General features: G+C 48.4%; 4 protein-coding genes across 4 annotated transcripts; all 4 read right to left on the reverse strand.

Moving 5' to 3' along the window:
* Positions 1 to 1,655: 1,655 nt before the first annotated feature.
* On the reverse strand, positions 1,656 to 4,982 carry LOC130377955 (uncharacterized). Its single transcript, XM_056584910.1, has one exon. The coding sequence runs from the start codon at positions 4,965 to 4,967 to the stop codon at positions 1,821 to 1,823; it is 3,147 nt and encodes a 1,048-aa protein (XP_056440885.1). The 5' UTR covers positions 4,968 to 4,982; the 3' UTR covers positions 1,656 to 1,820.
* Positions 4,983 to 5,406: 424 nt separating this feature from the next.
* On the reverse strand, positions 5,407 to 8,615 carry LOC130377957 (uncharacterized). Its single transcript, XM_056584912.1, has one exon. It carries the CDS (start codon positions 8,598 to 8,600, stop codon positions 5,454 to 5,456), a length of 3,147 nt encoding a protein of 1,048 aa, XP_056440887.1. The 5' UTR covers positions 8,601 to 8,615; the 3' UTR covers positions 5,407 to 5,453.
* Positions 8,616 to 9,039: 424 nt separating this feature from the next.
* On the reverse strand, positions 9,040 to 12,248 carry LOC130377958 (uncharacterized). The gene has a single exon (XM_056584913.1). It carries the CDS (start codon positions 12,231 to 12,233, stop codon positions 9,087 to 9,089), a length of 3,147 nt encoding a protein of 1,048 aa, XP_056440888.1. The 5' UTR covers positions 12,234 to 12,248; the 3' UTR covers positions 9,040 to 9,086.
* A 10,008-nt stretch (positions 12,249 to 22,256) lies between these two features.
* On the reverse strand, positions 22,257 to 25,584 carry LOC130377956 (uncharacterized). The gene is given in 2 exon segments (XM_056584911.1): positions 22,257 to 24,863; positions 24,865 to 25,584. Coding segments are annotated over 2 exon segments (3,147 nt in total). The 5' UTR covers positions 25,570 to 25,584; the 3' UTR covers positions 22,257 to 22,421.
* Between the last annotated feature and the right edge of the window lie 290 nt (positions 25,585 to 25,874).

Below are 25,874 nucleotides of genomic sequence, written 5' to 3' on the forward strand. Positions count from 1 at the left end.
AAATGCTTTTCAGAGCGTTAGAATCACTTTTTGATCACTTGCAAATGGTGGAGTTGGCCCTACAACGCTACGGTGAGCTTAGTAACACGTTTGCATTGAAATTGACAGAGATATCAACATTTCTTGTTTATGAGCGCAAAATGCTTTTCAGAGCGTTAGAATCACTTTTTGATCACTTCCAAATGGTGGAGTTGGCCCTATAACGCTACGGTGAGCTTAGTAACACGTTTGCATTGAAATTGACAGAGATATCAACATTTCTTGTTTATGAGCGCAAAATGCTTTTCAGAGCGCTAGAATCACTTTTTGGCCAACAATGTGTTTTTGACCTTACATTGTTGATTTTGCTCAAAACTACTTCCAAATGGTGGAGTAATGGCCCTATAACCCTGTGGTGAGCTTAGTAACACGTTTGCATTGAAATTGACAGAGATATCAACATTTCTTGTTTATGAGCGCAAAATGCTTTTCAGAGCGCTAGAATCACTTTTTGGCCAACAATGTGTTTTTGACCTTACATTGTTGATTTTGCTCAAAACTACTTCCAAATGGTGGAGTAATGGCCCTATAACCCTGTTGTGAGCTTAGTAACACGTTTGCATTGAAATTGACAGAGATATCAACATTTCTTGTTTATGAGCGCAAAATGCTTTTCAGAGCGTTAGAATCACTTTTTGATCACTTGCAAATGGTGGAGTTGGCCCTACAACGCTACGGTGAGCTTAGTAACACGTTTGCATTGAAATTGACAGAGATATCAACATTTCTTGTTTATGAGCGCAAAATGCTTTTCAGAGCGTTAGAATCACTTTTTGATCACTTGCAAATGGTGGAGTTGGCCCTATAACGCTACGGTGAGCTTAGTAACACGTTTGCATTGAAATTGACAGAGATATCAACATTTCTTGTTTATGAGCGCAAAATGCTTTTCAGAGCGCTAGAATCACTTTTTGGCCAACAATGTGTTTTTGACCTTACATTGTTGATTTTGCTCAAAACTACTTCCAAATGGTGGAGTAATGGCCCTATAACCCTGTGGTGAGCTTAGTAACACGTTTGCATTGAAATTGACAGAGATATCAACATTTCTTGTTTATGAGCGCAAAATGCTTTTCAGAGCGCTAGAATCACTTTTTGGCCAACAATGTGTTTTTGACCTTACATTGTTGATTTTGCTCAAAACTACTTCCAAATGGTGGAGTAATGGCCCTATAACCCTGTGGTGAGCTTAGTAACACGTTTGCATTGAAATTGACAGAGATATCAACATTTCTTGTTTATGAGCGCAAAATGCTTTTCAGAGCGCTAGAATCACTTTTTGGCCAACAATGTGTTTTTGACCTTACATTGTTGATTTTGCTCAAAACTACTTCCAAATGGTGGAGTAATGGCCCTATAACCCTGTGGTGAGCTTAGTAACACGTTTGCATTGAAATTGACAGAGATATCAACATTTCTTGTTTATGAGCGCAAAATGCTTTTCAGAGCGTTAGAATCACTTTTTGATCACTTGCAAATGGTGGAGTTGGCCCTACAACGCTACGGTGAGCTTAGTAACACGTTTGCATTGAAATTGACAGAGATATCAACATTTCTTGTTTATGAGCGCAAAATGCTTTTCAGAGCGTTAGAATCACTTTTTGATCACTTCCAAATGGTGGAGTTGGCCCTATAACGCTACGGTTTAATATACATCTATTGATGCACTTAGACACATCATCAGTGATGGAACCTGAGGTCATTGGGTGTTTCGGGTCTCGCAACATCATACACCCTCAACCAGGCGACCCAGCCGGGATTGATCAAGTCCCAACTTGTGTCTAAGTAGCATGTACCCACGGATCGCCCCTCTTGATCCACAGCCATCTAGAGGCCTTCTCAGCTGCCTCTGTGGTGGTCTTGATGGCCTTTCTCTGACGTGCACCTGTGACTCCAAGCATGCTGTATGCTTTGCAGAGAGATCGCGCTGCAAAGCCTCTACAGCCCACCTCTATTGGCACACACCGGGCACGCCACCCCCGTCTGCGGCACTCCTCCACTAAGTTGGCATACTTGGCACGCTTCCTCTCATTGGCCTCTTCCATGCGCTCCTCCCAGGGAACTGTCAGCTCCAGTAGGACCACCTGTTTGGTTGAATCTGAGAACAGAACTATGTCTGGTCTCAGGGTGGTTTCCACGATTTGCTCTGGGAATTTGAGCTGCTTCCCCAGGTCGGCCTTCATCTGCCAGTCCGGTGCGGTTCCAAGAAGTCCCGCTGCCCCCCTTGGCTTGGGCTTAGGCTTCTCCCCTGCTCGAATGAAAGCAATCGCCTGCCTTGCTGGTCGGAGAGGCTTGTTCTGGGTGATGCTAGTGAAGATGGTTTCTGCTATCGCCTTCAGCACCTGGTCGTGGCGCCAAGTGTAGCGTCCTTCTCCCAGGGCTTTGGAGCAACAGCTGAGGATGTGCTCTAGCGTTCCCCTTCTGAGGCACAGAGGACATGATGGTGCGTCAACCTTGCCCCAGCAGAAGAGGTTGGATGGGCTGGGCAAGACGTCATAGACGGACGCAATCAGGAACTTGATCCGGTAAGGCTCAGCTTGCCAAAGCTCAGACCAGGAGATCTTGCGGTCCACTGCCTGTTCCCATCTCGTCCATGCGCCTTGCTGTCGCATCCCCACCATCTGGCTAGCACGCAGTTCCTCCACGCCAGTTCTTACTTCCTCTTGGACCAATCGGCGTCTGTCTTTGCCCAGGGCTTTGTCGTAGCGTGTGGTTGCAACGCTACCAAGCCCTGCTCGTCCAGATGACACTGGGCCGACCAGCACGCTGTGACGCAAGCGTGACTCCGCCTGCTCGACTGCTTCCTGCGCCCTCCACTTCCTTCCAGTCCTGACTTCGATGCCAGCCTGGGAGACCTTTGGATCACTGGATTCCCTGTACTGCAGCACCTCCCTTGCACGGGTTACCATGAACTCCTCATTCAGGCTGCTAATGGGGAGCTTCAGTTTGTTGTTGTGCCCGTATAGAGCGATGCTACTCAGGCTTCGTGGCAGGCCCAGCCATCTACGGAGGTAACGGCTGATCCTCCTCTCGAAGCCCTGTACTGTTGTTATTGGGAACTCGTACACAAGCAGGGGCCACAGAATCCTGGGGAGAACACCATGCTGGTAAATCCAGGCCTTGAATTTACCAGGCAGACCCGACTTGTCCACTGCTGTCAGCCACGCCTCCAGCTCCCGATTTGTGGCCTTGATGGATGCAGCGTCCTTCAGGGTGCAATCAAAGGTCTTTCCGAGGCTCTTGATGGGTTTCTCGGTGACTGATGGAATCTGGGTGCCGTCCAGAGAGAAGCGGAACTTATCAGTCACTTTCCCTCTCTTGAGCACCAGGGACCTAGATTTTGCAGGCTTGAAACACATCCGAGCCCAGGTGATGATCTTCTCCAAGCCCTGAAGGATCCATCGGCACCCCGGCACTGACGTCGTCGTTACTGTCAGGTCGTCCATAAAGGCTCTGATGGGGGGCTGGCGGACTCCAGACTTGGTGATCGGACCTCTGCACTCGACTTCTGCTGACTTGACCAGCATGTTCATGGCCAAGGCAAAGAGAATCACTGAAATAGTGCATCCAGTGATGATCCCTTTCTCCAGCCGATGCCACTCAGATGTGACCGTCCCAGAGGTGACTCTCAGCTTGAAACTCTTGTAATAGTCCAAGATAAGGTCCCTAATTTTACCTGGGACATGGTGCCGGTCCAGTGCTGTTTCCACTAGCTTATGAGGAATGGATCCATAAGCGTTGGTGAGATCGAGCCACAGCACTGCTAGGTCTCCTTTCCCTTCTCTTGCCTCTCTGATCAACTGTGTGACCACACCTGTATGTTCGAGGCATCCTGGCACCTTTGGGATTCCGCCCTTCTGTACAGAGGTGTCGATGTACTCGTTCTTCAGGAGGAACTCCGTCAACCGACGGGATAGGATGGCGAAGAATATCTTCCCCTCAACGCTGAGCAGCGAGATCGTTCTGAACTGCTCGATGTTCTTAGCATTCTCCTCCTTGGGAATCCAGACACCTTCTGCAAATCTCCATTGTTGGGCTACCTTTCCCCTCCTCCAGATAACCCTCAGGATCTTCCACAGCCGGTGAAGGAGTCTGGGACACCTCTTGTATAGTTTGTAGGGCACTCCGCTTGGTCCAGGGGCTGAACTGGCTCTGGCTGCCTTGACAACTTCCTGAATCTCCTTCCAACTGGGCTCCTTGCTGTTGAAGTCTGTGGTGGGTCCTGGGGGCTCTATCAAAGATCTGTAGGGACCTAGGTCTTCCTCCCAAGCAGCATCACTGTATGTGTTGCAGAGATGGTTGTCAATCTCCTCTTTGGGACAAACAAGTTTTCCACTTCGTTTTTGCCCAAGCAACTGCTTGGTGACTCCAAAGGGGTTTGCGATGAAGGCAGACCGCCTCTTGGCCCTCTCTTTCCCCCGCCGTCTGTGCCATTCTGCCCTTCGAAGAGTGGTGAGCTTCTTCCTGAGGATGCCGCGAAGTTCTGATAGTGCATCCCTTTCCTCTTCTCGCGCTACCTTGTACTGCCGCTTCAGGACCCGCAGCTCCTGCCTTAACTGGCTGATCTTCTCTGCCCTACGGTTGTTCATGTAGGGGGTCTTGGTACCCAACTTCTCCACTGTACCAAACCTCTCGACAGCAAGGCTGATGATGATGGTTGCCATGGTTTTGAGCTTCCCGTCTGTGTCGCCCTTGGCTGCTGATTCTAAGATCGTATCCACATCGTCATCGAACTGGAGCCACTGTCTCTCCTTACTGGCCGGAGGCCACTTGACCCGACGATGTTCGGTTACTCTGCCTGGGTCTGGGGCTACTGGTACGTGGAGGTTCCGAGCACTGTGGGGTGATTCCGGGCCTGGCTCCTCCTGCGTCTCATCAGGGGTGATCCCTGTGCGCTGTATCAGTTGCTCCTTCAACAAGCATTTCATCTTGCCCTGGTGGATCTTCAGGCCACGCGGGTTTTTGCATACTTTGCCGCAGACACATTCTGCAGTCGTTGTCGATAATCCGTCTGCGTTTGTCGTTAACTGTAGGTCCGTCCTATTGGGGTGCTCATTCTCCCCCCCTCTCGGGCATCCCTGGGGGTATATTACATTAAGGCTTTCCGTAGCTGATTTGGGTACTTCCTCACGGAAGTTGCAGGTTGGGTTGCTGGCCCTTCCTACCCCGGTTGCCGTCTCTCCGAGCTGTCCACTGTCTCTCCAGTTGTCGCCACACTATTCATGGTTGTCATCCAGTCTGTTCCTGAACGTCACTGGCCAGGCCAGGGTAAAATAGTTTAATATACATCTATTGATGCACTTAGACACATCATCAGTGATGGAACCTGGGGTCATTGGGTGTTTCGGGTCTCGCAACATCATACACCCTCAACCAGGCGACCCAGCCGGGATTGATCAAGTCCCAACTTGTGTCTAAGTAGCATGTACCCACGGATCGCCCCTCTTGATCCACAGCCATCTAGAGGCCTTCTCAGCTGCCTCTGTGGTGGTCTTGATGGCCTTTCTCTGACGTGCACCTGTGACTCCAAGCATGCTGTATGCTTTGCAGAGAGATCGCGCTGCAAAGCCTCTACAGCCCACCTCTATTGGCACACACCGGGCACGCCACCCCCGTCTGCGGCACTCCTCCACTAAGTTGGCATACTTGGCACGCTTCCTCTCATTGGCCTCTTCCATGCGCTCCTCCCAGGGAACTGTCAGCTCCAGTAGGACCACCTGTTTGGTTGAATCTGAGAACAGAACTATGTCTGGTCTCAGGGTGGTTTCCACGATTTGCTCTGGGAATTTGAGCTGCTTCCCCAGGTCGGCCTTCATCTGCCAGTCCGGTGCGGTTCCAAGAAGTCCCGCTGCCCCCCTTGGCTTGGGCTTAGGCTTCTCCCCTGCTCGAATGAAAGCAATCGCCTGCCTTGCTGGTCGGAGAGGCTTGTTCTGGGTGATGCTAGTGAAGATGGTTTCTGCTATCGCCTTCAGCACCTGGTCGTGGCGCCAAGTGTAGCGTCCTTCTCCCAGGGCTTTGGAGCAACAGCTGAGGATGTGCTCTAGCGTTCCCCTTCTGAGGCACAGAGGACATGATGGTGCGTCAACCTTGCCCCAGCAGAAGAGGTTGGATGGGCTGGGCAAGACGTCATAGACGGACGCAATCAGGAACTTGATCCGGTAAGGCTCAGCTTGCCAAAGCTCAGACCAGGAGATCTTGCGGTCCACTGCCTGTTCCCATCTCGTCCATGCGCCTTGCTGTCGCATCCCCACCATCTGGCTAGCACGCAGTTCCTCCACGCCAGTTCTTACTTCCTCTTGGACCAATCGGCGTCTGTCTTTGCCCAGGGCTTTGTCGTAGCGTGTGGTTGCAACGCTACCAAGCCCTGCTCGTCCAGATGACACTGGGCCGACCAGCACGCTGTGACGCAAGCGTGACTCCGCCTGCTCGACTGCTTCCTGCGCCCTCCACTTCCTTCCAGTCCTGACTTCGATGCCAGCCTGGGAGACCTTTGGATCACTGGATTCCCTGTACTGCAGCACCTCCCTTGCACGGGTTACCATGAACTCCTCATTCAGGCTGCTAATGGGGAGCTTCAGTTTGTTGTTGTGCCCGTATAGAGCGATGCTACTCAGGCTTCGTGGCAGGCCCAGCCATCTACGGAGGTAACGGCTGATCCTCCTCTCGAAGCCCTGTACTGTTGTTATTGGGAACTCGTACACAAGCAGGGGCCACAGAATCCTGGGGAGAACACCATGCTGGTAAATCCAGGCCTTGAATTTACCAGGCAGACCCGACTTGTCCACTGCTGTCAGCCACGCCTCCAGCTCCCGATTTGTGGCCTTGATGGATGCAGCGTCCTTCAGGGTGCAATCAAAGGTCTTTCCGAGGCTCTTGATGGGTTTCTCGGTGACTGATGGAATCTGGGTGCCGTCCAGAGAGAAGCGGAACTTATCAGTCACTTTCCCTCTCTTGAGCACCAGGGACCTAGATTTTGCAGGCTTGAAACACATCCGAGCCCAGGTGATGATCTTCTCCAAGCCCTGAAGGATCCATCGGCACCCCGGCACTGACGTCGTCGTTACTGTCAGGTCGTCCATAAAGGCTCTGATGGGGGGCTGGCGGACTCCAGACTTGGTGATCGGACCTCTGCACTCGACTTCTGCTGACTTGACCAGCATGTTCATGGCCAAGGCAAAGAGAATCACTGAAATAGTGCATCCAGTGATGATCCCTTTCTCCAGCCGATGCCACTCAGATGTGACCGTCCCAGAGGTGACTCTCAGCTTGAAACTCTTGTAATAGTCCAAGATAAGGTCCCTAATTTTACCTGGGACATGGTGCCGGTCCAGTGCTGTTTCCACTAGCTTATGAGGAATGGATCCATAAGCGTTGGTGAGATCGAGCCACAGCACTGCTAGGTCTCCTTTCCCTTCTCTTGCCTCTCTGATCAACTGTGTGACCACACCTGTATGTTCGAGGCATCCTGGCACCTTTGGGATTCCGCCCTTCTGTACAGAGGTGTCGATGTACTCGTTCTTCAGGAGGAACTCCGTCAACCGACGGGATAGGATGGCGAAGAATATCTTCCCCTCAACGCTGAGCAGCGAGATCGTTCTGAACTGCTCGATGTTCTTAGCATTCTCCTCCTTGGGAATCCAGACACCTTCTGCAAATCTCCATTGTTGGGCTACCTTTCCCCTCCTCCAGATAACCCTCAGGATCTTCCACAGCCGGTGAAGGAGTCTGGGACACCTCTTGTATAGTTTGTAGGGCACTCCGCTTGGTCCAGGGGCTGAACTGGCTCTGGCTGCCTTGACAACTTCCTGAATCTCCTTCCAACTGGGCTCCTTGCTGTTGAAGTCTGTGGTGGGTCCTGGGGGCTCTATCAAAGATCTGTAGGGACCTAGGTCTTCCTCCCAAGCAGCATCACTGTATGTGTTGCAGAGATGGTTGTCAATCTCCTCTTTGGGACAAACAAGTTTTCCACTTCGTTTTTGCCCAAGCAACTGCTTGGTGACTCCAAAGGGGTTTGCGATGAAGGCAGACCGCCTCTTGGCCCTCTCTTTCCCCCGCCGTCTGTGCCATTCTGCCCTTCGAAGAGTGGTGAGCTTCTTCCTGAGGATGCCGCGAAGTTCTGATAGTGCATCCCTTTCCTCTTCTCGCGCTACCTTGTACTGCCGCTTCAGGACCCGCAGCTCCTGCCTTAACTGGCTGATCTTCTCTGCCCTACGGTTGTTCATGTAGGGGGTCTTGGTACCCAACTTCTCCACTGTACCAAACCTCTCGACAGCAAGGCTGATGATGATGGTTGCCATGGTTTTGAGCTTCCCGTCTGTGTCGCCCTTGGCTGCTGATTCTAAGATCGTATCCACATCGTCATCGAACTGGAGCCACTGTCTCTCCTTACTGGCCGGAGGCCACTTGACCCGACGATGTTCGGTTACTCTGCCTGGGTCTGGGGCTACTGGTACGTGGAGGTTCCGAGCACTGTGGGGTGATTCCGGGCCTGGCTCCTCCTGCGTCTCATCAGGGGTGATCCCTGTGCGCTGTATCAGTTGCTCCTTCAACAAGCATTTCATCTTGCCCTGGTGGATCTTCAGGCCACGCGGGTTTTTGCATACTTTGCCGCAGACACATTCTGCAGTCGTTGTCGATAATCCGTCTGCGTTTGTCGTTAACTGTAGGTCCGTCCTATTGGGGTGCTCATTCTCCCCCCCTCTCGGGCATCCCTGGGGGTATATTACATTAAGGCTTTCCGTAGCTGATTTGGGTACTTCCTCACGGAAGTTGCAGGTTGGGTTGCTGGCCCTTCCTACCCCGGTTGCCGTCTCTCCGAGCTGTCCACTGTCTCTCCAGTTGTCGCCACACTATTCATGGTTGTCATCCAGTCTGTTCCTGAACGTCACTGGCCAGGCCAGGGTAAAATAGTTTAATATACATCTATTGATGCACTTAGACACATCATCAGTGATGGAACCTGGGGTCATTGGGTGTTTCGGGTCTCGCAACATCATACACCCTCAACCAGGCGACCCAGCCGGGATTGATCAAGTCCCAACTTGTGTCTAAGTAGCATGTACCCACGGATCGCCCCTCTTGATCCACAGCCATCTAGAGGCCTTCTCAGCTGCCTCTGTGGTGGTCTTGATGGCCTTTCTCTGACGTGCACCTGTGACTCCAAGCATGCTGTATGCTTTGCAGAGAGATCGCGCTGCAAAGCCTCTACAGCCCACCTCTATTGGCACACACCGGGCACGCCACCCCCGTCTGCGGCACTCCTCCACTAAGTTGGCATACTTGGCACGCTTCCTCTCATTGGCCTCTTCCATGCGCTCCTCCCAGGGAACTGTCAGCTCCAGTAGGACCACCTGTTTGGTTGAATCTGAGAACAGAACTATGTCTGGTCTCAGGGTGGTTTCCACGATTTGCTCTGGGAATTTGAGCTGCTTCCCCAGGTCGGCCTTCATCTGCCAGTCCGGTGCGGTTCCAAGAAGTCCCGCTGCCCCCCTTGGCTTGGGCTTAGGCTTCTCCCCTGCTCGAATGAAAGCAATCGCCTGCCTTGCTGGTCGGAGAGGCTTGTTCTGGGTGATGCTAGTGAAGATGGTTTCTGCTATCGCCTTCAGCACCTGGTCGTGGCGCCAAGTGTAGCGTCCTTCTCCCAGGGCTTTGGAGCAACAGCTGAGGATGTGCTCTAGCGTTCCCCTTCTGAGGCACAGAGGACATGATGGTGCGTCAACCTTGCCCCAGCAGAAGAGGTTGGATGGGCTGGGCAAGACGTCATAGACGGACGCAATCAGGAACTTGATCCGGTAAGGCTCAGCTTGCCAAAGCTCAGACCAGGAGATCTTGCGGTCCACTGCCTGTTCCCATCTCGTCCATGCGCCTTGCTGTCGCATCCCCACCATCTGGCTAGCACGCAGTTCCTCCACGCCAGTTCTTACTTCCTCTTGGACCAATCGGCGTCTGTCTTTGCCCAGGGCTTTGTCGTAGCGTGTGGTTGCAACGCTACCAAGCCCTGCTCGTCCAGATGACACTGGGCCGACCAGCACGCTGTGACGCAAGCGTGACTCCGCCTGCTCGACTGCTTCCTGCGCCCTCCACTTCCTTCCAGTCCTGACTTCGATGCCAGCCTGGGAGACCTTTGGATCACTGGATTCCCTGTACTGCAGCACCTCCCTTGCACGGGTTACCATGAACTCCTCATTCAGGCTGCTAATGGGGAGCTTCAGTTTGTTGTTGTGCCCGTATAGAGCGATGCTACTCAGGCTTCGTGGCAGGCCCAGCCATCTACGGAGGTAACGGCTGATCCTCCTCTCGAAGCCCTGTACTGTTGTTATTGGGAACTCGTACACAAGCAGGGGCCACAGAATCCTGGGGAGAACACCATGCTGGTAAATCCAGGCCTTGAATTTACCAGGCAGACCCGACTTGTCCACTGCTGTCAGCCACGCCTCCAGCTCCCGATTTGTGGCCTTGATGGATGCAGCGTCCTTCAGGGTGCAATCAAAGGTCTTTCCGAGGCTCTTGATGGGTTTCTCGGTGACTGATGGAATCTGGGTGCCGTCCAGAGAGAAGCGGAACTTATCAGTCACTTTCCCTCTCTTGAGCACCAGGGACCTAGATTTTGCAGGCTTGAAACACATCCGAGCCCAGGTGATGATCTTCTCCAAGCCCTGAAGGATCCATCGGCACCCCGGCACTGACGTCGTCGTTACTGTCAGGTCGTCCATAAAGGCTCTGATGGGGGGCTGGCGGACTCCAGACTTGGTGATCGGACCTCTGCACTCGACTTCTGCTGACTTGACCAGCATGTTCATGGCCAAGGCAAAGAGAATCACTGAAATAGTGCATCCAGTGATGATCCCTTTCTCCAGCCGATGCCACTCAGATGTGACCGTCCCAGAGGTGACTCTCAGCTTGAAACTCTTGTAATAGTCCAAGATAAGGTCCCTAATTTTACCTGGGACATGGTGCCGGTCCAGTGCTGTTTCCACTAGCTTATGAGGAATGGATCCATAAGCGTTGGTGAGATCGAGCCACAGCACTGCTAGGTCTCCTTTCCCTTCTCTTGCCTCTCTGATCAACTGTGTGACCACACCTGTATGTTCGAGGCATCCTGGCACCTTTGGGATTCCGCCCTTCTGTACAGAGGTGTCGATGTACTCGTTCTTCAGGAGGAACTCCGTCAACCGACGGGATAGGATGGCGAAGAATATCTTCCCCTCAACGCTGAGCAGCGAGATCGTTCTGAACTGCTCGATGTTCTTAGCATTCTCCTCCTTGGGAATCCAGACACCTTCTGCAAATCTCCATTGTTGGGCTACCTTTCCCCTCCTCCAGATAACCCTCAGGATCTTCCACAGCCGGTGAAGGAGTCTGGGACACCTCTTGTATAGTTTGTAGGGCACTCCGCTTGGTCCAGGGGCTGAACTGGCTCTGGCTGCCTTGACAACTTCCTGAATCTCCTTCCAACTGGGCTCCTTGCTGTTGAAGTCTGTGGTGGGTCCTGGGGGCTCTATCAAAGATCTGTAGGGACCTAGGTCTTCCTCCCAAGCAGCATCACTGTATGTGTTGCAGAGATGGTTGTCAATCTCCTCTTTGGGACAAACAAGTTTTCCACTTCGTTTTTGCCCAAGCAACTGCTTGGTGACTCCAAAGGGGTTTGCGATGAAGGCAGACCGCCTCTTGGCCCTCTCTTTCCCCCGCCGTCTGTGCCATTCTGCCCTTCGAAGAGTGGTGAGCTTCTTCCTGAGGATGCCGCGAAGTTCTGATAGTGCATCCCTTTCCTCTTCTCGCGCTACCTTGTACTGCCGCTTCAGGACCCGCAGCTCCTGCCTTAACTGGCTGATCTTCTCTGCCCTACGGTTGTTCATGTAGGGGGTCTTGGTACCCAACTTCTCCACTGTACCAAACCTCTCGACAGCAAGGCTGATGATGATGGTTGCCATGGTTTTGAGCTTCCCGTCTGTGTCGCCCTTGGCTGCTGATTCTAAGATCGTATCCACATCGTCATCGAACTGGAGCCACTGTCTCTCCTTACTGGCCGGAGGCCACTTGACCCGACGATGTTCGGTTACTCTGCCTGGGTCTGGGGCTACTGGTACGTGGAGGTTCCGAGCACTGTGGGGTGATTCCGGGCCTGGCTCCTCCTGCGTCTCATCAGGGGTGATCCCTGTGCGCTGTATCAGTTGCTCCTTCAACAAGCATTTCATCTTGCCCTGGTGGATCTTCAGGCCACGCGGGTTTTTGCATACTTTGCCGCAGACACATTCTGCAGTCGTTGTCGATAATCCGTCTGCGTTTGTCGTTAACTGTAGGTCCGTCCTATTGGGGTGCTCATTCTCCCCCCCTCTCGGGCATCCCTGGGGGTATATTACATTAAGGCTTTCCGTAGCTGATTTGGGTACTTCCTCACGGAAGTTGCAGGTTGGGTTGCTGGCCCTTCCTACCCCGGTTGCCGTCTCTCCGAGCTGTCCACTGTCTCTCCAGTTGTCGCCACACTATTCATGGTTGTCATCCAGTCTGTTCCTGAACGTCACTGGCCAGGCCAGGGTAAAATAGTTTAATATACATCTATTGATGCACTTAGACACATCATCAGTGATGGAACCTGGGGTCATTGGGTGTTTCGGGTCTCGCAACATCATACACCCTCAACCAGGCGACCCAGCCGGGATTGATCAAGTCCCAACTTGTGTCTAAGTAGCATGTACCCACGGATCGCCCCTCTTGATCCACAGCCATCTAGAGGCCTTCTCAGCTGCCTCTGTGGTGGTCTTGATGGCCTTTCTCTGACGTGCACCTGTGACTCCAAGCATGCTGTATGCTTTGCAGAGAGATCGCGCTGCAAAGCCTCTACAGCCCACCTCTATTGGCACACACCGGGCACGCCACCCCCGTCTGCGGCACTCCTCCACTAAGTTGGCATACTTGGCACGCTTCCTCTCATTGGCCTCTTCCATGCGCTCCTCCCAGGGAACTGTCAGCTCCAGTAGGACCACCTGTTTGGTTGAATCTGAGAACAGAACTATGTCTGGTCTCAGGGTGGTTTCCACGATTTGCTCTGGGAATTTGAGCTGCTTCCCCAGGTCGGCCTTCATCTGCCAGTCCGGTGCGGTTCCAAGAAGTCCCGCTGCCCCCCTTGGCTTGGGCTTAGGCTTCTCCCCTGCTCGAATGAAAGCAATCGCCTGCCTTGCTGGTCGGAGAGGCTTGTTCTGGGTGATGCTAGTGAAGATGGTTTCTGCTATCGCCTTCAGCACCTGGTCGTGGCGCCAAGTGTAGCGTCCTTCTCCCAGGGCTTTGGAGCAACAGCTGAGGATGTGCTCTAGCGTTCCCCTTCTGAGGCACAGAGGACATGATGGTGCGTCAACCTTGCCCCAGCAGAAGAGGTTGGATGGGCTGGGCAAGACGTCATAGACGGACGCAATCAGGAACTTGATCCGGTAAGGCTCAGCTTGCCAAAGCTCAGACCAGGAGATCTTGCGGTCCACTGCCTGTTCCCATCTCGTCCATGCGCCTTGCTGTCGCATCCCCACCATCTGGCTAGCACGCAGTTCCTCCACGCCAGTTCTTACTTCCTCTTGGACCAATCGGCGTCTGTCTTTGCCCAGGGCTTTGTCGTAGCGTGTGGTTGCAACGCTACCAAGCCCTGCTCGTCCAGATGACACTGGGCCGACCAGCACGCTGTGACGCAAGCGTGACTCCGGTGAGCTTAGTAACACGTTTGCATTGAAATTGACAGAGATATCAACATTTCTTGTTTATGAGCGCAAAATGCTTTTCAGAGCGTTAGAATCTCTTTTTGGCCAACAATGTGTTTTTGACCTTACATTGTTGATTTTGCTCAAAACTACTTCCAAATGGTGGAGTAATGGCCCTATAACCCTGTGGTGAGCTTAGTAACACGTTTGCATTGAAATTGACAGAGATATCAACATTTCTTGTTTATGAGCGCAAAATGCTTTTCAGAGCGCTAGAATCACTTTTTGGCCAACAATGTGTTTTTGACCTTACATTGTTGATTTTGCTCAAAACTACTTCCAAATGGTGGAGTAATGGCCCTATAACCCTGTGGTGAGCTTAGTAACACGTTTGCATTGAAATTGACAGAGATATCAACATTTCTTGTTTATGAGCGCAAAATGCTTTTCAGAGCGTTAGAATCACTTTTTGATCACTTGCAAATGGTGGAGTTGGCCCTACAACGCTACGGTGAGCTTAGTAACACGTTTGCATTGAAATTGACAGAGATATCAACATTTCTTGTTTATGAGCGCAAAATGCTTTTCAGAGCGTTAGAATCACTTTTTGATCACTTCCAAATGGTGGAGTTGGCCCTATAACGCTACGGTGAGCTTAGTAACACGTTTGCATTGAAATTGACAGAGATATCAACATTTCTTGTTTATGAGCGCAAAATGCTTTTCAGAGCGTTAGAATCTCTTTTTGGCCAACAATGTGTTTTTGACCTTACATTGTTGATTTTGCTCAAAACTACTTCCAAATGGTGGAGTAATGGCCCTATAACCCTGTGGTGAGCTTAGTAACACGTTTGCATTGAAATTGACAGAGATATCAACATTTCTTGTTTATGAGCGCAAAATGCTTTTCAGAGCGTTAGAATCTCTTTTTGGCCAACAAAAAGAGATTCTAACGCTGTGGTGAGCTTAGTAACACGTTTGCATTGAAATTGACAGAGATATCAACATTTCTTGTTTATGAGCGCAAAATGCTTTTCAGAGCGCTAGAATCACTTTTTGGCCAACAATGTGTTTTTGACCTTACATTGTTGATTTTGCTCAAAACTACTTCCAAATGGTGGAGTAATGGCCCTATAACCCTGTGGTGAGCTTAGTAACACGTTTGCATTGAAATTGACAGAGATATCAACATTTCTTGTTTATGAGCGCAAAATGCTTTTCAGAGCGTTAGAATCACTTTTTGATCACTTGCAAATGGTGGAGTTGGCCCTACAACGCTACGGTGAGCTTAGTAACACGTTTGCATTGAAATTGACAGAGATATCAACATTTCTTGTTTATGAGCGCAAAATGCTTTTCAGAGCGTTAGAATCACTTTTTGATCACTTCCAAATGGTGGAGTTGGCCCTATAACGCTACGGTGAGCTTAGTAACACGTTTGCATTGAAATTGACAGAGATATCAACATTTCTTGTTTATGAGCGCAAAATGCTTTTCAGAGCGTTAGAATCTCTTTTTGGCCAACAATGTGTTTTTGACCTTACATTGTTGATTTTGCTCAAAACTACTTCCAAATGGTGGAGTAATGGCCCTATAACCCTGTGGTGAGCTTAGTAACACGTTTGCATTGAAATTGACAGAGATATCAACATTTCTTGTTTATGAGCGCAAAATGCTTTTCAGAGCGCTAGAATCACTTTTTGGCCAACAATGTGTTTTTGACCTTACATTGTTGATTTTGCTCAAAACTACTTCCAAATGGTGGAGTAATGGCCCTATAACCCTGTGGTGAGCTTAGTAACACGTTTGCATTGAAATTGACAGAGATATCAACATTTCTTGTTTATGAGCGCAAAATGCTTTTCAGAGCGTTAGAATCACTTTTTGATCACTTGCAAATGGTGGAGTTGGCCCTACAGTCGTCTTTTAAATAAAAGGCCTTTTGCACCACACAAGGAAGTTAAAAGTCCATGCTATGGGTAACGGTGAGCTTAGTAACACGTTTGCATTGAAATTGACAGAGATATCAACATTTCTTGTTTATGAGCGCAAAATGCTTTTCAGAGCGTTAGAATCACTTTTTGATCACTTCCAAATGGTGGAGTTGGCCCTATAACGCTACGGTGAGCTTAGTAACACGTTTGCATTGAAATTGACAGAGATATCAACATTTCTTGTTTATGAGCGCAAAATGCTTTTCAGAGCGCTAGAATCACTTTTTGGCCAACAATGTGTTTTTGACCTTACATTGTTGATTTTGCTCAAAACTACTTCCAAATGGTGGAGTAATGGCCCTATAACCCTGTGGTGAGCTTAGTAACACGTTTGCATTGAAATTGACAGAGATATCAACATTTCTTGTTTATGAGCGCAAAATGCTTTTCAGAGCGTTAGAATCACTTTTTGATCACTTGCAAATGGTGGAGTTGGCCCTACAACGCTACGGTGAGCTTAGTAACACGTTTGCATTGAAATTGACAGAGATATCAACATTTCTTGTTTATGAGCGCAAAATGCTTTTCAGAGCGTTAGAATCACTTTTTGATCACTTCCAAATGGTGGAGTTGGCCCTATAACGCTACGGTGAGCTTAGTAACACGTTTGCATTGAAATTGACAGAGATATCAACATTTCTTGTTTATGAGCGCAAAATGCTTTTCAGAGCGCTAGAATCACTTTTTGGCCAACAATGTGTTTTTGACCTTACATTGTTGATTTTGCTCAAAACTACTTCCAAATGGTGGAGTAATGGCCCTATAACCCTGTGGTGAGCTTAGTAACACGTTTGCATTGAAATTGACAGAGATATCAACATTTCTTGTTTATGAGCGCAAAATGCTTTTCAGAGCGCTAGAATCACTTTTTGGCCAACAATGTGTTTTTGACCTTACATTGTTGATTTTGCTCAAAACTACTTCCAAATGGTGGAGTAATGGCCCTATAACCCTGTGGTGAGCTTAGTAACACGTTTGCATTGAAATTGACAGAGATATCAACATTTCTTGTTTATGAGCGCAAAATGCTTTTCAGAGCGTTAGAATCACTTTTTGATCACTTGCAAATGGTGGAGTTGGCCCTACAACGCTACGGTGAGCTTAGTAACACGTTTGCATTGAAATTGACAGAGATATCAACATTTCTTGTTTATGAGCGCAAAATGCTTTTCAGAGCGTTAGAATCACTTTTTGATCACTTGCAAATGGTGGAGTTGGCCCTATAACGCTACGGTGAGCTTAGTAACACGTTTGCATTGAAATTGACAGAGATATCAACATTTCTTGTTTATGAGCGCAAAATGCTTTTCAGAGCGCTAGAATCACTTTTTGGCCAACAATGTGTTTTTGACCTTACATTGTTGATTTTGCTCAAAACTACTTCCAAATGGTGGAGTAATGGCCCTATAACCCTGTGGTGAGCTTAGTAACACGTTTGCATTGAAATTGACAGAGATATCAACATTTCTTGTTTATGAGCGCAAAATGCTTTTCAGAGCGCTAGAATCACTTTTTGGCCAACAATGTGTTTTTGACCTTACATTGTTGATTTTGCTCAAAACTACTTCCAAATGGTGGAGTAATGGCCCTATAACCCTGTGGTGAGCTTAGTAACACGTTTGCATTGAAATTGACAGAGATATCAACATTTCTTGTTTATGAGCGCAAAATGCTTTTCAGAGCGTTAGAATCACTTTTTGATCACTTGCAAATGGTGGAGTTGGCCCTACAACGCTACGGTGAGCTTAGTAACACGTTTGCATTGAAATTGACAGAGATATCAACATTTCTTGTTTATGAGCGCAAAATGCTTTTCAGAGCGTTAGAATCACTTTTTGATCACTTGCAAATGGTGGAGTTGGCCCTATAACGCTACGGTGAGCTTAGTAACACGTTTGCATTGAAATTGACAGAGATATCAACATTTCTTGTTTATGAGCGCAAAATGCTTTTCAGAGCGCTAGAATCACTTTTTGGCCAACAATGTGTTTTTGACCTTACATTGTTGATTTTGCTCAAAACTACTTCCAAATGGTGGAGTAATGGCCCTATAACCCTGTGGTGAGCTTAGTAACACGTTTGCATTGAAATTGACAGAGATATCAACATTTCTTGTTTATGAGCGCAAAATGCTTTTCAGAGCGCTAGAATCACTTTTTGGCCAACAATGTGTTTTTGACCTTACATTGTTGATTTTGCTCAAAACTACTTCCAAATGGTGGAGTAATGGCCCTATAACCCTGTGGTGAGCTTAGTAACACGTTTGCATTGAAATTGACAGAGATATCAACATTTCTTGTTTATGAGCGCAAAATGCTTTTCAGAGCGTTAGAATCACTTTTTGATCACTTGCAAATGGTGGAGTTGGCCCTACAACGCTACGGTGAGCTTAGTAACACGTTTGCATTGAAATTGACAGAGATATCAACATTTCTTGTTTATGAGCGCAAAATGCTTTTCAGAGCGTTAGAATCACTTTTTGATCACTTGCAAATGGTGGAGTTGGCCCTATAACGCTACGGTGAGCTTAGTAACACGTTTGCATTGAAATTGACAGAGATATCAACATTTCTTGTTTATGAGCGCAAAATGCTTTTCAGAGCGCTAGAATCACTTTTTGGCCAACAATGTGTTTTTGACCTTACATTGTTGATTTTGCTCAAAACTACTTCCAAATGGTGGAGTAATGGCCCTATAACCCTGTGGTGAGCTTAGTAACACGTTTGCATTGAAATTGACAGAGATATCAACATTTCTTGTTTATGAGCGCAAAATGCTTTTCAGAGCGCTAGAATCACTTTTTGGCCAACAATGTGTTTTTGACCTTACATTGTTGATTTTGCTCAAAACTACTTCCAAATGGTGGAGTAATGGCCCTATAACCCTGTGGTGAGCTTAGTAACACGTTTGCATTGAAATTGACAGAGATATCAACATTTCTTGTTTATGAGCGCAAAATGCTTTTCAGAGCGTTAGAATCACTTTTTGATCACTTGCAAATGGTGGAGTTGGCCCTACAACGCTACGGTGAGCTTAGTAACACGTTTGCATTGAAATTGACAGAGATATCAACATTTCTTGTTTATGAGCGCAAAATGCTTTTCAGAGCGTTAGAATCACTTTTTGATCACTTGCAAATGGTGGAGTTGGCCCTATAACGCTACGGTGAGCTTAGTAACACGTTTGCATTGAAATTGACAGAGATATCAACATTTCTTGTTTATGAGCGCAAAATGCTTTTCAGAGCGCTAGAATCACTTTTTGGCCAACAATGTGTTTTTGACCTTACATTGTTGATTTTGCTCAAAACTACTTCCAAATGGTGGAGTAATGGCCCTATAACCCTGTGGTGAGCTTAGTAACACGTTTGCATTGAAATTGACAGAGATATCAACATTTCTTGTTTATGAGCGCAAAATGCTTTTCAGAGCGCTAGAATCACTTTTTGGCCAACAATGTGTTTTTGACCTTACATTGTTGATTTTGCTCAAAACTACTTCCAAATGGTGGAGTAATGGCCCTATAACCCTGTGGTGAGCTTAGTAACACGTTTGCATTGAAATTGACAGAGATATCAACATTTCTTGTTTATGAGCGCAAAATGCTTTTCAGAGCGTTAGAATCACTTTTTGATCACTTGCAAATGGTGGAGTTGGCCCTACAACGCTACGGTGAGCTTAGTAACACGTTTGCATTGAAATTGACAGAGATATCAACATTTCTTGTTTATGAGCGCAAAATGCTTTTCAGAGCGTTAGAATCACTTTTTGATCACTTGCAAATGGTGGAGTTGGCCCTATAACGCTACGGTGAGCTTAGTAACACGTTTGCATTGAAATTGACAGAGATATCAACATTTCTTGTTTATGAGCGCAAAATGCTTTTCAGAGCGCTAGAATCACTTTTTGGCCAACAATGTGTTTTTGACCTTACATTGTTGATTTTGCTCAAAACTACTTCCAAATGGTGGAGTAATGGCCCTATAACCCTGTGGTGAGCTTAGTAACACGTTTGCATTGAAATTGACAGAGATATCAACATTTCTTGTTTATGAGCGCAAAATGCTTTTCAGAGCGCTAGAATCACTTTTTGGCCAACAATGTGTTTTTGACCTTACATTGTTGATTTTGCTCAAAACTACTTCCAAATGGTGGAGTAATGGCCCTATAACCCTGTGGTGAGCTTAGTAACACGTTTGCATTGAAATTGACAGAGATATCAACATTTCTTGTTTATGAGCGCAAAATGCTTTTCAGAGCGTTAGAATCACTTTTGATCACTTGCAAATGGTGGAGTTGGCCCTACAACGCTACGGTGAGCTTAGTAACACGTTTGCATTGAAATTGACAGAGATATCAACATTTCTTGTTTATGAGCGCAAAATGCTTTTCAGAGCGTTAGAATCACTTTTTGATCACTTGCAAATGGTGGAGTTGGCCCTATAACGCTACGGTGAGCTTAGTAACACGTTTGCATTGAAATTGACAGAGATATCAACATTTCTTGTTTATGAGCGCAAAATGCTTTTCAGAGCGCTAGAATCACTTTTTGGCCAACAATGTGTTTTTGACCTTACATTGTTGATTTTGCTCAAAACTACTTCCAAATGGTGGAGTAATGGCCCTATAACCCTGTGGTGAGCTTAGTAACACGTTTGCATTGAAATTGACAGAGATATCAACATTTCTTGTTTATGAGCGCAAAATGCTTTTCAGAGCGCTAGAATCACTTTTTGGCCAACAATGTGTTTTTGACCTTACATTGTTGATTTTGCTCAAAACTACTTCCAAATGGTGGAGTAATGGCCCTATAACCCTGTGGTGAGCTTAGTAACACGTTTGCATTGAAATTGACAGAGATATCAACATTTCTTGTTTATGAGCGCAAAATGCTTTTCAGAGCGTTAGAATCACTTTTTGATCACTTGCAAATGGTGGAGTTGGCCCTACAACGCTACGGTGAGCTTAGTAACACGTTTGCATTGAAATTGACAGAGATATCAACATTTCTTGTTTATGAGCGCAAAATGCTTTTCAGAGCGTTAGAATCACTTTTTGATCACTTCCAAATGGTGGAGTTGGCCCTATAACGCTACGGTGAGCTTAGTAACACGTTTGCATTGAAATTGACAGAGATATCAACATTTCTTGTTTATGAGCGCAAAATGCTTTTCAGAGCGCTAGAATCACTTTTTGGCCAACAATGTGTTTTTGACCTTACATTGTTGATTTTGCTCAAAACTACTTCCAAATGGTGGAGTAATGGCCCTATAACCCTGTGGTGAGCTTAGTAACACGTTTGCATTGAAATTGACAGAGATATCAACATTTCTTGTTTATGAGCGCAAAATGCTTTTCAGAGCGCTAGAATCACTTTTTGGCCAACAATGTGTTTTTGACCTTACATTGTTGATTTTGCTCAAAACTACTTCCAAATGGTGGAGTAATGGCCCTATAACCCTGTTGTGAGCTTAGTAACACGTTTGCATTGAAATTGACAGAGATATCAACATTTCTTGTTTATGAGCGCAAAATGCTTTTCAGAGCGTTAGAATCACTTTTTGATCACTTGCAAATGGTGGAGTTGGCCCTACAACGCTACGGTGAGCTTAGTAACACGTTTGCATTGAAATTGACAGAGATATCAACATTTCTTGTTTATGAGCGCAAAATGCTTTTCAGAGCGTTAGAATCACTTTTTGATCACTTGCCAATGGTGGAGTTGGCCCTATAACGCTACGGTGAGCTTAGTAACACGTTTGCATTGAAATTGACAGAGATATCAACATTTCTTGTTTATGAGCGCAAAATGCTTTTCAGAGCGCTAGAATCACTTTTTGGCCAACAATGTGTTTTTGACCTTACATTGTTGATTTTGCTCAAAACTACTTCCAAATGGTGGAGTAATGGCCCTATAACCCTGTGGTGAGCTTAGTAACACGTTTGCATTGAAATTGACAGAGATATCAACATTTCTTGTTTATGAGCGCAAAATGCTTTTCAGAGCGCTAGAATCACTTTTTGGCCAACAATGTGTTTTTGACCTTACATTGTTGATTTTGCTCAAAACTACTTCCAAATGGTGGAGTAATGGCCCTATAACCCTGTGGTGAGCTTAGTAACACGTTTGCATTGAAATTGACAGAGATATCAACATTTCTTGTTTATGAGCGCAAAATGCTTTTCAGAGCGCTAGAATCACTTTTTGGCCAACAATGTGTTTTTGACCTTACATTGTTGATTTTGCTCAAAACTACTTCCAAATGGTGGAGTAATGGCCCTATAACCCTGTGGTGAGCTTAGTAACACGTTTGCATTGAAATTGACAGAGATATCAACATTTCTTGTTTATGAGCGCAAAATGCTTTTCAGAGCGTTAGAATCACTTTTTGATCACTTGCAAATGGTGGAGTTGGCCCTACAACGCTACGGTGAGCTTAGTAACACGTTTGCATTGAAATTGACAGAGATATCAACATTTCTTGTTTATGAGCGCAAAATGCTTTTCAGAGCGTTAGAATCACTTTTTGATCACTTCCAAATGGTGGAGTTGGCCCTATAACGCTACGGTTTAATATACATCTATTGATGCACTTAGACACATCATCAGTGATGGAACCTGAGGTCATTGGGTGTTTCGGGTCTCGCAACATCATACACCCTCAACCAGGCGACCCAGCCGGGATTGATCAAGTCCCAACTTGTGTCTAAGTAGCATGTACCCACGGATCGCCCCTCTTGATCCACAGCCATCTAGAGGCCTTCTCAGCTGCCTCTGTGGTGGTCTTGATGGCCTTTCTCTGACGTGCACCTGTGACTCCAAGCATGCTGTATGCTTTGCAGAGAGATCGCGCTGCAAAGCCTCTACAGCCCACCTCTATTGGCACACACCGGGCACGCCACCCCCGTCTGCGGCACTCCTCCACTAAGTTGGCATACTTGGCACGCTTCCTCTCATTGGCCTCTTCCATGCGCTCCTCCCAGGGAACTGTCAGCTCCAGTAGGACCACCTGTTTGGTTGAATCTGAGAACAGAACTATGTCTGGTCTCAGGGTGGTTTCCACGATTTGCTCTGGGAATTTGAGCTGCTTCCCCAGGTCGGCCTTCATCTGCCAGTCCGGTGCGGTTCCAAGAAGTCCCGCTGCCCCCCTTGGCTTGGGCTTAGGCTTCTCCCCTGCTCGAATGAAAGCAATCGCCTGCCTTGCTGGTCGGAGAGGCTTGTTCTGGGTGATGCTAGTGAAGATGGTTTCTGCTATCGCCTTCAGCACCTGGTCGTGGCGCCAAGTGTAGCGTCCTTCTCCCAGGGCTTTGGAGCAACAGCTGAGGATGTGCTCTAGCGTTCCCCTTCTGAGGCACAGAGGACATGATGGTGCGTCAACCTTGCCCCAGCAGAAGAGGTTGGATGGGCTGGGCAAGACGTCATAGACGGACGCAATCAGGAACTTGATCCGGTAAGGCTCAGCTTGCCAAAGCTCAGACCAGGAGATCTTGCGGTCCACTGCCTGTTCCCATCTCGTCCATGCGCCTTGCTGTCGCATCCCCACCATCTGGCTAGCACGCAGTTCCTCCACGCCAGTTCTTACTTCCTCTTGGACCAATCGGCGTCTGTCTTTGCCCAGGGCTTTGTCGTAGCGTGTGGTTGCAACGCTACCAAGCCCTGCTCGTCCAGATGACACTGGGCCGACCAGCACGCTGTGACGCAAGCGTGACTCCGCCTGCTCGACTGCTTCCTGCGCCCTCCACTTCCTTCCAGTCCTGACTTCGATGCCAGCCTGGGAGACCTTTGGATCACTGGATTCCCTGTACTGCAGCACCTCCCTTGCACGGGTTACCATGAACTCCTCATTCAGGCTGCTAATGGGGAGCTTCAGTTTGTTGTTGTGCCCGTATAGAGCGATGCTACTCAGGCTTCGTGGCAGGCCCAGCCATCTACGGAGGTAACGGCTGATCCTCCTCTCGAAGCCCTGTACTGTTGTTATTGGGAACTCGTACACAAGCAGGGGCCACAGAATCCTGGGGAGAACACCATGCTGGTAAATCCAGGCCTTGAATTTACCAGGCAGACCCGACTTGTCCCCTGTTGTCAGCCACGCCTCCAGCTCCCGATTTGTGGCCTTGATGGATGCAGCGTCCTTCAGGGTGCAATCAAAGGTCTTTCCGAGGCTCTTGATGGGTTTCTCGGTGACTGATGGAATCTGGGTGCCGTCCAGAGAGAAGCGGAACTTATCAGTCACTTTCCCTCTCTTGAGCACCAGGGACCTAGATTTTGCAGGCTTGAAACACATCCGAGCCCAGGTGATGATCTTCTCCAAGCCCTGAAGGATCCATCGGCACCCCGGCACTGACGTCGTCGTTACTGTCAGGTCGTCCATAAAGGCTCTGATGGGGGGCTGGCGGACTCCAGACTTGGTGATCGGACCTCTGCACTCGACTTCTGCTGACTTGACCAGCATGTTCATGGCCAAGGCAAAGAGAATCACTGAAATAGTGCATCCAGTGATGATCCCTTTCTCCAGCCGATGCCACTCAGATGTGACCGTCCCAGAGGTGACTCTCAGCTTGAAACTCTTGTAATAGTCCAAGATAAGGTCCCTAATTTTACCTGGGACATGGTGCCGGTCCAGTGCTGTTTCCACTAGCTTATGAGGAATGGATCCATAAGCGTTGGTGAGATCGAGCCACAGCACTGCTAGGTCTCCTTTCCCTTCTCTTGCCTCTCTGATCAACTGTGTGACCACACCTGTATGTTCGAGGCATCCTGGCACCTTTGGGATTCCGCCCTTCTGTACAGAGGTGTCGATGTACTCGTTCTTCAGGAGGAACTCCGTCAACCGACGGGATAGGATGGCGAAGAATATCTTCCCCTCAACGCTGAGCAGCGAGATCGTTCTGAACTGCTCGATGTTCTTAGCATTCTCCTCCTTGGGAATCCAGACACCTTCTGCAAATCTCCATTGTTGGGCTACCTTTCCCCTCCTCCAGATAACCCTCAGGATCTTCCACAGCCGGTGAAGGAGTCTGGGACACCTCTTGTATAGTTTGTAGGGCACTCCGCTTGGTCCAGGGGCTGAACTGGCTCTGGCTGCCTTGACAACTTCCTGAATCTCCTTCCAACTGGGCTCCTTGCTGTTGAAGTCTGTGGTGGGGTCCTGGGGGCTCTATCAAAGATCTGTAGGGACCTAGGTCTTCCTCCCAAGCAGCATCACTGTATGTGTTGCAGAGATGGTTGTCAATCTCCTCTTTGGGACAAACAAGTTTTCCACTTCGTTTTTGCCCAAGCAACTGCTTGGTGACTCCAAAGGGGTTTGCGATGAAGGCAGACCGCCTCTTGGCCCTCTCTTTCCCCCGCCGTCTGTGCCATTCTGCCCTTCGAAGAGTGGTGAGCTTCTTCCTGAGGATGCCGCGAAGTTCTGATAGTGCATCCCTTTCCTCTTCTCGCGCTACCTTGTACTGCCGCTTCAGGACCCGCAGCTCCTGCCTTAACTGGCTGATCTTCTCTGCCCTACGGTTGTTCATGTAGGGGGTCTTGGTACCCAACTTCTCCACTGTACCAAACCTCTCGACAGCAAGGCTGATGATGATGGTTGCCATGGTTTTGAGCTTCCCGTCTGTGTCGCCCTTGGCTGCTGATTCTAAGATCGTATCCACATCGTCATCGAACTGGAGCCACTGTCTCTCCTTACTGGCCGGAGGCCACTTGACCCGACGATGTTCGGTTACTCTGCCTGGGTCTGGGGCTACTGGTACGTGGAGGTTCCGAGCACTGTGGGGTGATTCCGGGCCTGGCTCCTCCTGCGTCTCATCAGGGGTGATCCCTGTGCGCTGTATCAGTTGCTCCTTCAACAAGCATTTCATCTTGCCCTGGTGGATCTTCAGGCCACGCGGGTTTTTGCATACTTTGCCGCAGACACATTCTGCAGTCGTTGTCGATAATCCGTCTGCGTTTGTCGTTAACTGTAGGTCCGTCCTATTGGGGTGCTCATTCTCCCCCCCTCTCGGGCATCCCTGGGGGTATATTACATTAAGGCTTTCCGTAGCTGATTTGGGTACTTCCTCACGGAAGTTGCAGGTTGGGTTGCTGGCCCTTCCTACCCCGGTTGCCGTCTCTCCGAGCTGTCCACTGTCTCTCCAGTTGTCGCCACACTATTCATGGTTGTCAT

This window comes from Gadus chalcogrammus, unplaced genomic scaffold (genome assembly GCF_026213295.1).
Source record: "Gadus chalcogrammus isolate NIFS_2021 unplaced genomic scaffold, NIFS_Gcha_1.0 GACHA026, whole genome shotgun sequence".
Lineage (NCBI taxonomy): Eukaryota > Metazoa > Chordata > Actinopteri > Gadiformes > Gadidae > Gadus > Gadus chalcogrammus.

Coding starts and splice junctions, on each gene's coding strand:
- LOC130377955 (XM_056584910.1), bottom strand. CDS start 4,967: ATGAAATGCTTGTTGAAGGAGCAACTGATACAGCGCACAGGGATCACC.
- LOC130377957 (XM_056584912.1), bottom strand. CDS start 8,600: ATGAAATGCTTGTTGAAGGAGCAACTGATACAGCGCACAGGGATCACC.
- LOC130377958 (XM_056584913.1), bottom strand. CDS start 12,233: ATGAAATGCTTGTTGAAGGAGCAACTGATACAGCGCACAGGGATCACC.